This window comes from Lipotes vexillifer, unplaced genomic scaffold (genome assembly GCF_000442215.2).
Source record: "Lipotes vexillifer unplaced genomic scaffold, Lipotes_vexillifer_v1.1 scaffold112, whole genome shotgun sequence".
NCBI lineage: Eukaryota > Metazoa > Chordata > Mammalia > Artiodactyla > Lipotidae > Lipotes > Lipotes vexillifer.
The window spans coordinates 3,280,846-3,298,830 of record NW_006776285.1 but is presented as its reverse complement, the minus strand read 5'-3'; the positions used below and the strand labels follow the sequence as shown (position 1 = coordinate 3,298,830).

Below are 17,985 nucleotides of genomic sequence, written 5' to 3'. Positions count from 1 at the left end.
AAACAAAGTTCTACTCCTAAATCATCAGTCATGCTTTTCTGCCTCCAAAGGGAGTTAAATTTACATTTACTCATTTACTACCTCTCAACCATTTCTCCTCCTTGAGAACAGCTTAAAACATTCTTTTCTAAAATTGATGACCTGAGTTAGGGGCAAGGTTAGAATAAAGCTACTATCCCCAAAAGGAACTGGATCTATAGCTTTGGCCTAGTGGACCACACAAGGAAGCAAGCAGTCTGACTTCAGCTACATTTGTAGTTTCAAGAAGAAGCAGTTGAACTCTATGTACACTGAGGGGTTCCCTGATTGGTTGATCTCTGATCAACTGATTCCCACTTGAGGAATGCTATTACATCTTTAGCAGTTAATGGGTGGATGAACTGAGTGTTGTCAGGGGTGAACAGCTATTTCACAGCTGGGAGCTTCCAGAATGCGAAGGTGCAAAAATGAGCATTAGCTCTGGTGATCCTAATATGAAAAAACATTACTTCATAGCGAACTTTTCAAAGACTACACAGGGCACTTTGCAAATACAGGATTGAACATGCCACTGGAAAATTCAAGAGGAAGAAATTTCTTTAATTGTAAGCACAGGATACTGTATAGAATTCCATCTCTGTAGGTGAAATTACATCTCCAGACACACAACTGGATCTATACTTTAATATTTTGTACAGGATAACAATAATGTCTATAGAGATTAATTACCCTGATCAAGCTGAACAAAGATGAAATGATGATGTGCTTATTTTTAAATATTTCTGCCTGTACCAGCTGAACTCAGTCAAATTATGAGCTTAATTTTCTGCTCCAATGGTGAAATGTGACATAAAACTATCAAAGATAACCTTTTACAGCACAATAAACGTTTAAATATGGAGTTTCAAATTACACTTCCAAAAGAAAGGCTCCATTATGTCTTTTATCAATACTTAGTAAAAGGATCAGTTCTCCAATGAAGAGGAACTCTGCTTGCCTACTGCTCCAGCACTAGCACTTTTTCAACTTGCCTTATGAAGACTTGGATAAGGTCACTGATTTCCACTGAATTCTACGTGGTTTCATTTATGCAAATGGCTTCTCTTAGGCTATTTTAGAGGTCTAAAGAATATGGACCACTCTGGACTCTCTCCGCAGCTAACGGATGCTCCCATAGGCAAGAACTTACTTTTGTCCTTCTGTGATCACACAGGCCAAGACGCCACTCCACAGCATAATGCTGAGTCCTTATTAGGTACTCAATCATTGAGTGCCCCATGCTCCTGAGGGTTATTTTTCAGGCTCTTGGCCCTGAAGCCTCTCAGTTATGCCAGTTATCTAGGCATAAGCCTACCTCCAAGAAAAGCGGCTACCACTCAGTGAAGAGAAGGAAAAGGACGAAGATATTGGAAGGTCAGCTTCAGCACAATACGTGTAGTTTTTTCCTCATCTTAAAATATTTACTCACATCTCCCTGGAAAGTCTTTTTAAATCACTTTTCTGAGGGAGATAAGCTTCATCCGTAACTAATTAGTGGCTGCTTTCTGGAAACAATTTAAAATGTGCATTTGCAGAATTCTCTTCTTTTTATTAAAGCCACAACTCTTACATCTATCACTCGCTTCAACCTGGTCCCACTCCCTTCCGCTGGGAGCCTCGCCCCTTCAGCCGGGAGCCCCGCTCACTTCTAAATCCGCTTAGAGCCCCGCCTCCTCCTTAGAGGTTCCAGCCAATCCTGTATTCTCCAATGTCTTGGTGTCGAGATATCGCGAGACTTCGACCGTGTCTTTCGAGAGTCTCTAACCGTGTGGACTTGCGCTGAAGACACTCATGAAGCCACTGCCGGACAAAGGGGGCGGGGCGCTCCTACGTGCGCGTTCACCTTGACCCCTTGCTCCAGCGCGCGCCCGGCACCTAGGAGCTGTGGTTTCTGGGCCCCCCAAGGAACCTCAACACACACCAGCCTAAATCGTGCGTGCCTACCTCAGGCGGATGTTCGCTGGGTGGCGAATGCGTGCCCGGGACCTGCGGGGGCATTAGAGGGCCCCGAGCCTTGGTGCAGAGAGGCTCTAGGGGCTTGGAGAACGAGTCTAGGTAGGCGCTTGGGTGATGGAGGGTCAGGGGTCAGAGGTCGGGGACGGAAGGCGTCTCTGCACAGAGACGGAGGTCCCAGGGAGGGAGGACTCTGTTGTTCTGGAGTCCGGGAAACTGAAAGGCTGAGAGGGAGCCGCAGCGCGAGTCCCCCCGACCCTTCCCCATCCCAGACGTGTGGGCCCGTGCACCGCCGCGGCTCCCCCGGGACGAGGTGGGGCCGTGGGAAAGGAGGCTGTGCTTCTCCCCGGGGGCTGAGGCCTGGGGCCTGCAGTGTCTTGTTCGAGCGCCCCGAGGGCTGTGATCGCGTTCCTCCGCCTCGCGGCAGCTTGTTTGCCCGGCCTGCTGGGAGCGATCGGCGCTGACAGCCCTCCTCAGATTTCTCGAACCGCTTTTGAGTCTTTCGGAAGAAAACTGAGTGGGGTATCACCGTTCGCCGCAGATATGCCCCTGGAAACTTGGAACTGGGCAGCTGCCTAGCTTCTTGGTGGGCGGGGCTGTAATGTAGTACAGGGGAGGCCGAGGCCAAGTTAGTCTGAAAGTTCTCAGTTGCCTTTGGAGTCATATTAATTACATTCGCATTCTAAACCACCAGTGCACATTGTACACTTTGACTCCTTGGTAGTTGCTAGTTTCCAGAACCAAGATGTGTTTTCTGATGATTGACGGTCACTGTCAGATAAACAGTGTTATTAAATAATGACCATTAAGCTTGTGTCTTTTTTCTAAGTGACTTGACATTAGCCATGAGGTAAAAATCCTAGATGTTTGGTGTTTTCCTACTTGTGTTTAAATTAACTTGTGGCTTTAACGGAACAAAAAAATAATAATTTTAAAGTCATTAAAGCCATTTTTTACTATTCGGTTGGGTGATAGCAAGAATGATGAAACTCCCGTGAATTGAAATAATCCATAATATCTGTACTGTCACCAAAAAGACCAGTTGATTTATGATCAGTAATCATGCTGGAAGCAGTGTGGTAGTGAACAGTTGTGAGATAAGTGTACCTGTACTGCAAAAGCTGGCACTTCCTGGAGTTTACAAGGTCCACTTAGCCAATGAGCTGGCAGTTGAGAATAAAATAGTTTAGTTTTGAAGGATGCTATATATATGTATATATATACTCTTCTTGTCCAGCCTAAAGAACTGTACTTACAGGATTATTAAAACAAATCTTTTATTAAGAGTTCAGGCTAGAAGGGTTTGGGGGAAACAATCTGCTGGTGAAAAATCTTATGAGGGCATTTTCTAAGTATCTGTGACTAACATATGTTCTAGAGTTCAGTAGATGAAAATACTCTCAGCCTACTGGGATTATCACTACAGAAGAAGGTTGTGGTAATGCTAGGTCACTGAGAACTTTTCAGTTATCAGTAGTGATGGGGCTTCGCTTGCATAAGGCTTACCTTGGACAGCAATATCTCAAATGTATATACTCTTTGTTGCCCTAATAGCCTAAACCCAGGCCTACCATGGATTCGTGGTAATTCAGGATTGGTATGTGTCTTTTAATGAAGAGCTAATAATTTGGAGAGGAAAGAACCTGAATAAGTTTAATTGATATCCATTTGTTGTATTGTCTTAGTAACTTAACATTTTATGTTTACTCTTCTAGCAATCTGTCTTTGTTTCCTGTTAAAGATACAGGTCAGTCAGTTTTCTCTGTCTCATTCTGGGCCAGAAATAGTAAGGAGTAGTTTCACACTACCTATAGTCTTTTAGAATATGGTTAAGAGAGATTTTTCCAGAAAGAAATATGAGTAAAGTACTATACTAGGTCCTTAAAAAGAGAGAGGGTATTGAGAAAATTAGAGATCTTTGGTTCACGCTACTTTGTATGTCATTTCCATCCTGACACTGACCTGGCATTGGGAGTACAATGCTGAATAGGATACTCTTCCTGCCCAGCTTTCAAGTCGTTCAAAGTCAAACAGTTAAGAGCACTGTAGCAGATGGGATCAAGGAGAAGAGGCCCTTAACTCAGCATACCTGGTCGTGGAAGGTTTTGTGGGGAGATTAGGACAGCGATAGGCAGAAAAGCATCAAAGGGCATTTCAAGCAAAAGGCTTTTAACATCTAAGTGAGGGACAATAAAAATGTGGTCCATATAGAAAACTGCATATAATCATGTTATACCCAAACACTGATATTTAAGGGGGAGGGAGAAGAAGCAGAATCATCAAAGATGAGATTCATCTGGTATGAGGAAAACAAGGAGAAGGATTTAGAATTGGAATATGATTAGAGATATATGGAATTTTACCAGTACTTGACTTATTAGCTACCAGTTAACATTATGGTTATAAGTAGCTTTGATCAAATATTATCTTCTTTGGTTCAAGAGTTATCGCTAGATAGAGATCTGCTAGAAAAAGTCAACCAAAACAGGATGGTGGGGTGGAGGGAAGGCAGATCATGAATGTTTGCTCAATAGAGAACTGAACAAAACGAGAGCCTTGCTAGAAATCCTGGTCTTTATTTTTCAACTTATCATTGTAATTGACAAATACTTCTGTAATATTAGAAGAATCAGATTGGAAGCAAACATCTGAAAGAATGTGCAGATTATAGTGGTATATATCACTTAAAAGTTACTGGATGAGCCTTACCAGAGAAAAGAACAGAGAGTTGAAGGAATGTGTTCTGATTCAATAATATCTCTATTACAAGACTGTTGTAAGAGAAAGGGCACATATTAACCTCTCTTCACAATTGATTGGCTCAAAATGGTCATGGATTACTAGAGATGCAGCACCAGTTGAGCAGACATTTCCCATCTATACTATACTTTGGAAAGAAAGAAGTGGATTTTAGTCGGCAGCTAGCTAACAATAACGAGGTTTCTCAAACTTGGCTGCATGCTGGAATCACCTAGGGAGCCTAAAAAATAATGGAGGTAGTGCCTGGGCCCTGCCCCAGAGATTATAATTTAATTGGCTGGGGTAGTACCAGGCATCAGGATTTTTAAAATTTCCTCCAGGTGATTCTAATGTAAGTCAAATTTGAAACACACTGATCTATAGTCTCCCATCCTGCCACTTTAAAGTTTGGTTATTGTAAAATATAGTTTATAGTGTTCTCGGGGTGATGATAATAGCAACTACCACTTACTGAATATGTGCTAAATTTCTGTTGCTGTGCTCTTGTACATACACAAAGAGGCTAGATAATTTGTACGTGCCAAGGCTAGAATTAGAATCTATTGATAGGACTTCAAAGCCCACATTCTCTCCTGTAAACCAGATTGCTTTGCAGATGTGAGACACTTTAGCCAGTTGCTTTGGGGGCTTTTAGAGTTAATGATTCCATAATTACCATGTTACTAATATTACTGTGATTGGTGTGATAGGTTGTGTAACATGGCCCAGTTCCCTCCCCATCCCCTACCTCATATCCACGCTCTTTGCCATGAGTGGTTCCACACATAAAGAAGTGTAATATATCTCCCCACCTCTTGACTTTGAGTCCATCCATGTGACTTGCTTTGGCCCGTGGAACCTTAGTGGTTTTACCCTGACCAAATGCAGGAAAATACTTGTTTGGTTGGATTTGTACTCTTACACCTCAGTCACTGCCATAAAAACATTCCTGGGGTTTTTTTCTGGTCCCAGGAGAAGGATGAGGACTACGTTAAGCAGAGCCGAGCTGCTTCTCCCGAAACCTAGCCCAGATCAGCCAACCCTCAGCTAACCTGCAGATCTGTGAGAATAAATGATTGCTGTCTCAAGGCAGAGCTTTGGGTGATGCATTATACAGCATATTTATGACAGTAGCTAACTGATAAACTGGTATAGCCTAACTTCAGCACAGTGACCCAATTCCAGTATTCCAACCTGTGCTCTGAGGAGAACTGGACACAGATAAGCACTTAGGTTATTAAGGGCTTCCTGTATTATTCTGACCTCTTATCCAAGGTAATAGAGGCAATAAGATGCTTGAAAAGTAGTTAACTGTAGTCAGAGATAGATCACCACCTGCATATGCATAAGCCAAGCACTGGTTGAGGGAGTGGAATTCTCATGATTGACTTAGACCAGCAATGTTTGATAGACATTTTGCAATTATGAGAGTGTTCTATATATTTACACTGTCCAATACAGTAGCCACTAGTCACATATGGCTTTTGAGCTCTTGAAGTGTGGCTAGTGAGAATGAAGAACTGAGTTCAAATCTTTTTTTAACTTAAAGTTAAATAGCCACAGGAAGCTAGTGGCATCCTTATTGGACTGCACAAACAACTTCCTTGAGACTACGGAGGAAACCACTCTTCTTTTAAGTCACAAGACCAACGTGTTCCTAAGTAAGAGAAAGGTTCTGTCAACAAGAAAATGAGGTAGATCTTAGGTAGATAAGTAATATTATTTGTTTCTTTTATGGTTATTGTTCTATTCAGATCTTCGATTTATTGGACCAGTTTTATTCATTACATTTTGTTAGTAAATTACACATTTTATCTAGATTTTTCAAGTTTATTAGAATAAAGCTATTCTTAATATTCTCTTACAGTTTTTAATCACTTCTGCACCTACTTTTTGTCTTTGCTTTTTAAATTAGGGTTTTTTTAATTAATTTATTTATTTTTGGCTGCGTTGGGTCTTCCTTGCAGCACGTGGGCTTTCTCTAGCTGCGGCGAGCAGGGCCTACTCTTAATTGCGGTGCGCAGGCTTCTCATTACGTGGCTTCTCTTGCTGCGGAGCACGGGCTCTAGGCGCGTGAGCTCTAAGTGCGTGGTAGAGCCACAACTTCAGTAGTGTGGCTCGCGGGCTCTAGAGTGCAGGCTCAGTAGTTGTGGCTCACGGGCTTAGTTGCTCTGAGGCATGTGGGATCTTCCCGTGCCAGGAATCAAACTCGTGTCCCCTGCATTGGCAGGCAGATTCTAAACCACTGCACCACCAGGGAAGTCCTGCTTTTTAAATTAGTTTTATTAAGCTAAATTACATGCAATAAAATTCAACAATTTTACACATACAATTTGATGAATTTTGACAAATGTGTACCATCATGTGATCACCAGTAGAACATTTCTGTTACCCCAAAGGTTTCCCTTCTGCTTCTTTGCTGCCAGTCACCTCTTACCACTTCCTGGCCCCTGATAACCACTAATCTGCTTTCTATCACTAGATTTTTACTTTTTCTAGAATTTCATATAAATGGAATCATACACTATGTAGTCTTTCACTTCTGGCTTCCTTCACTTGGTATAATGTGTTAAAAATTCATCCATATTGTTATATGTATCAGTAGTTTATCAAGAGTAGTTGCATTTGTTTATCCATTCATCAGGTGATGGACATTTGGGTTGTTTCCAGTTGCAGGCTTTCTATTAACAAATTCAAGTTTAAGTCTTTTATGATTCTGTGTTTTTATTTCTCTTAGGTAAACGCCTATGAGTGGGATTAATAGGCTGTGTAGAAAATATATATTCAATTTTGTAAGAAATTGACAGACTTTTCCTGTTGGAATGCTGGAGAGTTCAGTTCTAGTTCTACATCCTCAGTCTTTTAAATTTTAATCATTCTACTGGATATGTAGTTTCTCATTGTGGTTTATGGGTTGAATTTGAAATGCCTTAATAACTGATGATGGTGAAGATATTTTCATGTGCTTACAGTATTTGCAACGTATAGATCCTCTTTGGTGAAACGACTGTTCAAAATTTATGTCCATTTTTTTAATAAGGTTTTTCTTACTATTGATTTGCAGGTTGTTTATATATTCCACATAGAAATCTTTCATCAGGTATTTGTTTTACTAATATTGTTTCCCATCCGCAGCTTCCCCTGTCATTTTCATAATAATATCTTTTGAAGAGCCAAAGTATTTAATTTCATTAAAGCCTAATTTATCATTTTCTTATAGTCTCTGCTTCTTGTGTCCTATTTAAATTTTTTTTTTTTTTTTTTTTTTTTTTGGCCTAATCCACTGTCACTTAGATTTTCTCTTCAGTTTTCTTCCGGAAGCCTTACAGTTTTAGCTTTTATATTTCAGTTTATGATCCATTTCAAGTTAGTTTTTATGTGTGTGGGGAGGTAAAAATCAAGATTCTTTTTTTTTTGCATAGAGATATCTATTAAAAGGGATATTCTTTCCCCATTAATTGCCTTTGAATTTCTTTCAAAAATCAATTGACCATGGTATGTGGGTCTATTACAGGACACTTTATTTTGTTCCATTGGTCTATATGTCTATCTTTATATCATTACCACACTGTTTTGATTACTGTCAGTGTAAGTCCTGGGGTCTTTTTTAATCTTTCAACTTTACTCTTCTTTTTCAAAATTATTTTGACTCTTCTAGTTCTTGGGAATCAGCTTGTCAGTTTCTACAAAAAAAAAAAAAAAAAAAAAAGGCCTGTTTGGATTTCGAATGGGATTACTCTGACTCTGTAGATCAATATTGAGGAATTGACATTTTGGCATCTTGAGTCTTTCAGTCCATAAACATAGTACATAGTATATATATCTCTATGATTATACTACTAGGCTATTTTCTCTCTTTTTATGTAGACTTGACAATTTTCAGAATAAAAAATTCTTAAAGTTATCTTTTAAAGAACTGTAAAAACAAGAGAAAAAGACATACTTATGCACATATTTTTCATTCACAATGCTTTTTATTCCATTGTGTAGGTCCAAATTTCCATCTAATATCATTTTCCTTTGTGAGGACTTCCTTTAACATTTCTTGTAAATGTGGGTCTGCAAGTGAATTCTCTTGGCTTTTGTCATTTTTTTCACCTTCATTTCTTTAAAGATACAGTCAGCCCTCCATGTCTGCAGATTCTGCATCCACAGATTCAGCCAACTGTGGATCAAAAATATCCAGTAATATAATTTGCTTTCCTAAAATTGCCAGTCAGCTTTTTTAATAGCCACCTTTTTGTGTTATGACTTCCTGATTCTGTTTCATGAAAACAATATGTTATCTCCCTGAGGATGTAATGATGTTGACTGTTTTATAAAGTTCTTATTCAGATTGCTCCATCTGTTTGGGTGAAAGTTCCTTTGTTCATTTATACTCCTGTTGGAGATCCCTTCATATTGGTTGATTGTGAACTCATCTTTGAGGTTCAGACTCTCCGCTTTACCTTTCATTGTCTCTGCTTGTACAGTTTGCTTAAGGGGAGGCTCAGAAGCAGATGTAAGACTTGTTTTCTGTTGTATTCAGTGAGGATGGGAGTCCATTGTCATCTGCCTTTTTTTCTTTAGTCAGTGGCAAAGGACATCTTTCTGGTTTAGGCACTGCTCTCACCAGAAAATAGATACCCCATCACAGCTACCTTCGCTTTGGGAGAAATAGGGCAGGTAAGGGCCTGTGGGTTTCCACTTTATTGTTCCACTTTATTGTTCCACTATTATCTGTGCTGTAGCCCTGGACTCACTTTGGGTTCCACTACCAGGTCCCCTACAACTGAGCATGGCAGCCCACTTGATGATGCTCCCATCTTTTGTGCTAATACATTCACGCTGTCACTCAGCTTTCCAGTCTGATTCCCTCTGTATCGTTCTTGAGGAATACCTCAAAGTTTCTGGTCAGCTGAGATTTCCCCCTGTTTTGTATTACCTTAAACAGGGCTAGATTTGGAGCACAGTAATTAAGGATGGCGAGTTAGTGGAGGTAGAGGGATGTAGACTGCTCTGTGTGCTCAGTTTGTCGTCAAGAAACCAAAACACAGCTTATCTTCTGTATTGAATTAAAGACCATGGTTTGATCTATACTTCTTTTATATCCTCTCCTCAAATACAGCACGGTGTTGAATACTTACTGGGGACTCGGCGAATACCTGACTGGATTTTATTTAAAAATGGAATTACTGAGAATATTTCTCTTTTTTGTTTTTCTATATATGTTATATATATTTTTTAACATGTTTATTGGAGTATAATTGCTTTACAATGGTGTGTTAGTTTCTGCTTTATAACAAAGTGAATCAGCTATACATATACATATGTCCCCATTTCTCCCCCCTCTTGCGTCTCCCTCCCACCCTCCCTTTCCCAGCCATCTAGGTGGTCACAAAGCACTGAGCTGATCTCCCTGTGCTATGCGGCTGCTTCCCACTAGCTGTTTTACATTTGGTAGTGCATATATGTCCATGACACTCTCACTTCATCCCAGCTTACCCTTCTCCCTCCCTGTTTCCTCAAGTCCATTCTCTACATCTGCGTCTTTATTCCTGTCCTGCCCCTAGGTTCTTCAGAACCTTTTTTTTTTTGATTCCATATATATGTGTTAGCATACGGTATTTGTTTTTCTCTTTCTGACTTAACTTCACTCTGTATGACAGACTCTAGGTCCATCCATCTTGCTACAAATAACTTTCTTTTTATGGCTGAGTAATATTCCATTGTATGTATGTGCCACATCTTCTTCATCCACGCATCTGTTGATGGACACTTAGGTTGCTTCCATGTCCTGGCTATTGTAAATAGAGCTGCAATGAACATTGTGGTACATGACTCTTTTTGAATTATGGTTTTCTCAGGGTATATGCCCAGTAGTGGGATTGCTAGGTTGTATGGTACTTCTATTTTTAGTTTTTTAAGGAACCTCCATACTGTTCTCCATAGTGGCTGTATCAATTTACATCCCACTAACAGTGCAAGAGAGTTCCCTTTTCTGAGAATATTTCTTAAACTGCACTTGAAGACAAATTTTGTTTATACCTCCTTTTTCTTTTTCCCCCAGTTACATGGTTAGAATAAATTGGAATAGGCACCAACCATCATTATGACTTTGTGATTTAACTTCTCTGAGTTGTTTTATGGTATGTATAGGAATTGGCTATTATTTTGGGAAACATAGTTTAGGGCCTACCTTATATAGGCTGCTTTTAGCCCAGTTTCCTCTTTTGAGTTAATAAAGCTTTCTTTTCTTTTTTCCCTATATTTTTAAATTTTCTTCTTTTATTGTCTCTGCCTTATTTCCCCTGTTTGCCATCACCACCTTATTTCTTGCCCAGATATCCCTCTTATTCTTTTTATATGCTGATTCACAAAAAGAAATACATGTCTATGTTTTCATCTTCCTCTTTTGAAAAAGAAGATATATTTTTAGGGATTTTTAAGTTATGTAAGAGTCAAGTGAAGTTTTGTTAACTCTTTGGGATTATAAAAGAAAATTGAAATTCTGTGGTGATGATATGAATCTAAATGTTACTAAAAGTTTTCAAATAAGCATTTCCAGGCTATCTGAGAGATTTGCCTTACTATCATGCTGCTCGTTAAATGTATTTTTAGAATTTATTTTATTTTAAACAACAAATTATATTAAATTTATCTGTAAAAGACCAATAAGACCATTGGAATTTATATGATACATGAGATTATAGTCAATGTGTTCCAAAGCTGTATTGGACTTATTAAAAAAATTATCCATTACTTTGTGTGTCTCTGAAGATTTCATGTTATGTTTGGGATTATTTTCCTCTACTGAATTTCTCATCTGGGAGTATTTTAATACTAAAATCCTCTCTTGGAATGCCTACTGTTGCGTTTGTCTTCTAGACTTCATATTTACCAAGATAACTTGAAAATGAGCAGCCGAAGGAAACGTGCTCCTCCAGTGAGGGTAGATGAGGAAAAGCAACAGCAGCTTCGTTGGAATATGCATGAGGACAGAAGGAATGAACCTCTCACCTCAACTGATGACGAGCAGTCCTGCCCAAGTTTGGACTCCTCTTCTGCTCACTGCATCATCCTAGATGATAGTCTAAAGGAAGAAGTGGCTCACAAAGATAAGAAGCGGTGTTCAGAAGTGGTGAGAGTCTCAAAATCTGTTGAAGAAGAGACTGGTGGCATTTTTTCCCCTTTGTCTCTAAAGCTGAATATTGTGATTTCTCCCTGTCACTTTGATAATTCTTGGAAAGCATTTCTAGGGGAATTAACTCTTCAGCTTCTTCCTGAACAGAGTTTAATTGAAAATTTTTCTGAAAGGAGTTTTACACTGGTGAGTTCAGAGTCGAGCTGTCAGTTTGTGATCTATGTTCATTCAGAATGCAAAGATATAGAGAAAAAAGAAAGAGGACTCAACGAGCCAATCGGTATTTGTGACAAAGGTATTCAAGTGGAATCATCCTTTAGTGGTGAAATGTTAGAAGATTTGGGGTGGCTGCAAAAGAAGAAAAGAATAAAACTTTACCAAAAACCAGAAGGAAATCGCATTATCAAGGTATGCAATTTCTGTAGTGTCTTTTAAGGTTCTTCTGCATCAGACAGCCCATTTTGAAATTAACTTAGAAGGAAGGTCTGGAAAGCCAGCAATAAGCCTCTCATTATTAAGTGTCAGAGTATACTTTATTTGGGACATTCGGTAACTATAAAAAATGTATATTATAGCTAATCATTTTCAGGCTGTTCTTTTTTCAGGATCTTCCTGATTCGCCCTTTCCAGTTCTACTCTCAGTGACTTGTTTTGGTCCTCATTATCTCTTTCTCTTCCTGTAGCAATCCTTTAATTATTGCCCTTTCAACTCCTTCATTTCCTTTGTCTCTGGGCTGGTATGCTATGAATGCAAATGGAATTCTACTCTATTTACTGCCTCTAGAATTCATGATAATCTGGCATATAAATCGGCCTTTGTCTCCTTCTCCAGCCACAACTCTTAATCACTCTGCTTTTTAGTTTGTCCCAGAAAGTGCAAATTAATTTGTTTCCTGCAGATACCCTGCTGCCTTTTTGCACCTCTGCTTTTGCTCTCACACTTCCCTCTGCCTGGGTTGTTCCGTCCTCATCCCTCCTGACTCCTGGTCATCGCTTAATGTTCAGCTCAGAGTTTACTTCACCTTAGGAGATCCTTTCTTAAACTCCATGGATGGTGTTACATGCTCTTCCCCCATAATATCTAACACATATGCTTATTTTTGCCTTGGTCACTTGTAGTGTACTTACATTTTATATCTTTCCCCCTCACTAGACTATGAAGATTTTTATCTTCACAGCCCAGTAAAATACCATGTACTAAACAGATTTTCAGTAAATGAATGAATAAATTTACCATTCATTTCAGGCTCTGCTATTCACTAGCCAGGTAACTTTTTGTGAATCATTTAAAGGCCCTAATTTCAGCTTCTTTTTGTACGAAATGTAAATAGTACTCATTCTTTTTACCTCATACAGTTGTGTTAAGAATCAGGTGAGGTAATGTAAGTAAATGTACTTTGTAAACTATGAAGCAGGTTTATATGCCTTCATTCTAGAACTTGAAAAGAAATTCTAAAATGTTAAATTCACCTCTGTTCAGTTGAAAACTGTTATACATTTCTCACATTAAAAAGCAGTTATATTGATAGCCCCATTTATAGTTTCAGAATTGACAGAAGGAAAGGAGAAAATTTAGAAGCATTGGCTTGTAATTAATTCTTCCCTGAACAGTCTAACTATACAACCAAGCATCCCCTCTCTTTGCTGAGAGTGAGTGCCAAAAATTGCGGCTCAGGGATAACAAGTGTGTAAGAATTCATGGATTGTCTGCCTGTGTTCTGTCTACTTCTCCCACCCACACACCAACTCTTGATCTGTTCTGTCTTCCCTAATCCCAATTTTTATAAACTTTTAAACACTTATTGCTGCTATAGCAAGCCATCTCTAGGTCCAAAGCAGAATATAAGTAGTGAAAAATAATCTTTGCCACTTATTCCTGTATAATGCTGGTTGATTCTTGTTCTTTAGTGAAAAAATATGAGAATCTCAGTGATTAGGGAATCAAGCTCAGGATAATACAGGAAAATGAAGGAAACTGTGTTTATTGATTATCTACCATTAGGAAGTTTTAAAATTGTACTAAGTGGGCTGTCTCATATAGGCTTCTCTCCATTTGGGTCAGAATAAATCAGTTATTTTGTTTGTTTATTTAGCTCTTAAATATCAATGCCAGTATTAAAATTCAAGTATTTTGACTACAAAACTTCATACTACATTGTTTCACTAGACTCAAGCTACATAACCTTAATCAAGGTCTGTTTTCCTATACATTTTAGTGTTTGATCTAGTAATAGGGATTCCCAAACCTAACCGTGCTTAAGAATCCTGTCATGTGCATCAGAATCTTCTGGGGGAATCTGCATTTTTAACCAGCTTCATTGATTATTCTGATGATCATCCAGTTGGGAAATCATTGACTTGGTTGGTAGAATTGGTGTTCTCATCACAGTCTCCCAGATTCAGTTCCAGTTAAGGAAATACTTTTTTTCTAGCTACTTAAATGGTGCATCACACATAGTAGGTACTGCATTTGTAGAATGAATTTGTTATTGAAAGTGAAAACATCTAAGGGAGATTTGGTAGGTATATATTTAGTGCTTGTGGGGTAAATACTGTGAATACCTTTAAAAATGATGATGGTAAAAAATGTTTTTCTTATATCCTCAAAAATGGTATAGTACAATCAAAACTATTTTTATGTTGATTAATTCTATGTAGGTTGGAATTTATCTTTTGGAAGGTGGCCTAGCAAAACTAGATTTTCTGAGTGATGCAAACTCAAGAATGAAAAAGTTCAATCAACTCATGAAGAGAGTGATGGAAAAGTTATACAATTTTATAATTCCAGGTAATATTTAAAGTAAAGTTTAAAATTGCTACTACTGAAGAGCTGTGGGTTTTCCCCCAAATCCTATACATAACAACCAGAAAAACAGCTACTAAAAACCATAGCAAAAATTAAACCTTCATAAAATTGCTGTATGACAAAATTATACTTATCCGAAATACCCCTACTTCTATAATTTTTGTCTTTATTTGCTTAATAATGTGCTTACCTTATAGTAATTACTCAAGAGATGTTTATGGAGTCAATAGGCAGAATTTAAAGGGATCTGAGCTGATTGGAATTTTTGCATTATTCCTGTGCTTTTTTATTTTGTCATGGCCAGAGATTCTTGGCTGGCCTTTATTCCACCTCTCCTTTGCAGTCTGACAAATAATCTCAAGAGCCTGCTTCCCATAAAGACCAGTTAACTTTGCTACTGTTTCTTGGCAAGACGTTGTATCCTTGGTCAGGACTGCAGTTTCAGAGTTGTCTGCCATTGGTTCCCAAGGGAGAGTGTGGATGGCTTGATGCAGCCCATCAACACTACTGGAAAAACGGCTCAAATTCTCCAAGTCCTGCTCATGGTGGGTCAGCCTTATTTCAGGTGCAAATTATAGAACATTTTTATTCTGGAATATTTGGGAAATCCGTTTCTGAGCTTGGTTATTGAATTGTTTCTGCAGTACATTCTTTGCAAAGCTTCCTGATAACTAATAATAGTAAATCATTTTGAATGTTAAAGACTTAAAAGGAGGAAAATCACTGGTTTTAAAATTGGAAGGAATGCTTTTAAGTACACCTAGAATTTTTAAAGTTATGATAAGAATTCCATTATTCTGCCTTTTAAAAATAATAAAATTTGAACTTTTCAAAGGAAAACTTAAAGGATTTTAAAGGAAACCTTCAAATTTAATTATTAATACTAGAGTATACACCTATACTAACAGTCTGAAATAACCAAGCATATAACTACACATTAATTTGTAAACTTTTGAAAATCTTAATATGATATAATTTTTATTGAAAATAGTAAATTATGTATTTTATGGTACAGTTTTTATTTTAGGGCATATGAGGCCTGTTCTATAAATGTGTGTAGGCCTATTTGAAACCTTTCAGTAATAAATCATTAGCTTTAGTTAATGGGGTTTGTAAATTTGTTCAAGAGTTTGAATTTTTTTTTTCATGTTGTAGGCATGAATCTTCTTCCACAGGGCAGTTGTGCCCAACAAATGAGTCTGAAATTCTTACGAATTTGTGTTGATGGCTTAAGCCCTTAATCTCCTGATTGGCTGCTGGTGCTGCTACCAAATACCTATCCTTTTAAGCATAAGAAATAGAATGGGAATCCTTGTCTTATTAGACATAGAAAAATTGTCTGTGTATGGATTTTTTTTATGTTAAGATGTAAAAGTGAAATAAATTATCCTTTTACAAACTGCAAAAGATATTCACATTCAGTTCCTCAGATGTTTATTAAACATCTACAACGTGCAAGGCACGTGCTAGCTGCTCTGAGGAACTATAAAAACAAAAGACAGCCTTTGCTCTCAAAGAGCATTACAGTTCAGTGGGGAAGGGATGAATACACACAAATGATTGTATTACCAGACAGATTGCAATATATTACTATATCCAAAGTATAAGAGTATTGCATGAACACAGAGGAGAATATTAATTCTGACCAGGGAAAACAAAAGAAAATGTCATGGAAAAAGTATCAGTTGAATTTTCTTGAAGGAGATGGGTAAATTTTTGATCAGTCAAAAAACATACTAAGCAAGGCCCCAGAAGTGGAAAAATGCATGGTATGTTCTTGAAATAAGAATTGCTTATAGTTATAAATGTGGATGGGTTTGTTCTGAGTACATTTGTTCTTGGATATACAGATGTGTTGGAAGAGGATGAGGAAGATTCAGAGAGTGAGCCAGAGGGACAGGACATTGATGAGCTCTATCACTTTGTGAAGAAAACACATCAACAAGAAACTCCATGCATCCAAGTGGATGTCCAGCATCCTGCTCTGACTCCTGTGTTGAGACCATACCAAAGAGAGGCTGTAAATTGGATGCTACAACAAGAGCATTTCAAAAGCACCCCTGCTAGTGGCAAGTATAAGATGCTTAAAGAAAGGCAAATTGATCAGAGGGATTATATGAGAGAGAGGGTAGGGGGAAATCGATCAGTAAACAAATCATATTGAAAACATAGGATAGAATGGTGTTACTATGAACAAAATTATTTTCTAAGAAATCCTTCAAAACTGAAATCTAGAGAAATACATTTATGAGTTCCCTCATCCATAAAAGTTCAAACTGATTTTTCCAGCTAAAGTAAAGGTTGCCTTGATTGGAATTTTTAAAAACCAAGGAATTTTTTACATGCCTTTCCAACTAAGAATTGCTTTTGTAACCTGATCAGATGGAATCTTCCTAATATATGTAAAAGGCTTTACAATTTAATCATGTATGTTAGGGACAGAAAGCAAATTTACAAAAGTGGGAGACTTAATGTGTGACCAATCTAATTTTCCTAGGTTTGCATTTATTTTCTTTACTCCACAAAATAAATAATAAAATGAAACACCATCTAATAAATGTTTTCAAAAAAGTAGTAGATTTATGGGAGTCATTTGTGCCACTTCTTTATCATTGTCTTTAAAGGCATGGGCACAAGGTGAGATTTTTACATGACTCTAGGAAGTAAAGTGTTAACTATTTCTCACTCTTCCTGTATAGATTTATTTTAATCAGTGATGAAAGGCTCTTACTTCTCCCACTTTTTTATCCAACAAACTTTATTTTGTTTAACTTTTTATTTTGGAAATATCAGTTCATAGCCAATATTATTTCTTCTTCCTCCTCCTCCCCCAACATTTTGAATTATTTTGAAATAATAATCCCACATATTGTATCATTTCTTCTGTTAATATTTCAGTTTATTTCATTAAAAGATAAAGGATCTTTTAAACAGATATAAATATATGTATAATGCATTTTAAAACCCAATAATTCCTTAATATCACCAAATCTCTCTCCCTTCCTTCCCTCCCTTCTCTCTATTTCTCCCTCTTATAGTTTGTTCAAATCTGAAAACAAATAACATCCATATATTGGAATTAGTTGCTGTCTCTTAAGTTTCTTTTAGTCCATAGGTTCTATCTCCTCTCTCTTGTATTTTTTTCATATATTTGTTTAAGAAATGGTTAGCTCTGTAGAGTTTACCACAGGCTGGATTATTTTTTCTCCAAAATGAAATAATGTTTTTCAACTAAGGAATTTGATTAAGGTGTAACTTACATACAGTAAAATGCACAGACCTTAAGGGCACAGTTTGATAAGTTTTGATGGATCTATGCATCTGTGAAACCAGCAACTCAGTTAAG

General features: G+C 37.8%; 1 protein-coding gene across 2 annotated transcripts in view; it reads left to right on the top strand.

Moving 5' to 3' along the window:
• The first annotated feature begins 2,455 nt into the window (after positions 1–2,455).
• Positions 2,456–17,985, top strand: part of SHPRH (SNF2 histone linker PHD RING helicase) — an 83,816-nt gene continuing 68,286 nt past the window's right edge. The window contains exons 1-4 of one of the 2 annotated variants that reach the window (XM_007450325.1): positions 2,456–2,488; positions 11,578–12,241; positions 14,492–14,621; positions 16,490–16,708. In XM_007450325.1, the coding sequence (XP_007450387.1) occupies positions 11,606–12,241; positions 14,492–14,621; positions 16,490–16,708 (985 nt within the window). In that variant the 5' untranslated portion in view covers positions 2,456–2,488; positions 11,578–11,605. Of the gene's footprint in view, positions 2,489–11,577; positions 12,242–14,491; positions 14,622–16,489; positions 16,709–17,985 lie in introns of those variants that run through there. The other variant, XM_007450326.1, reaches the window with a different exon arrangement.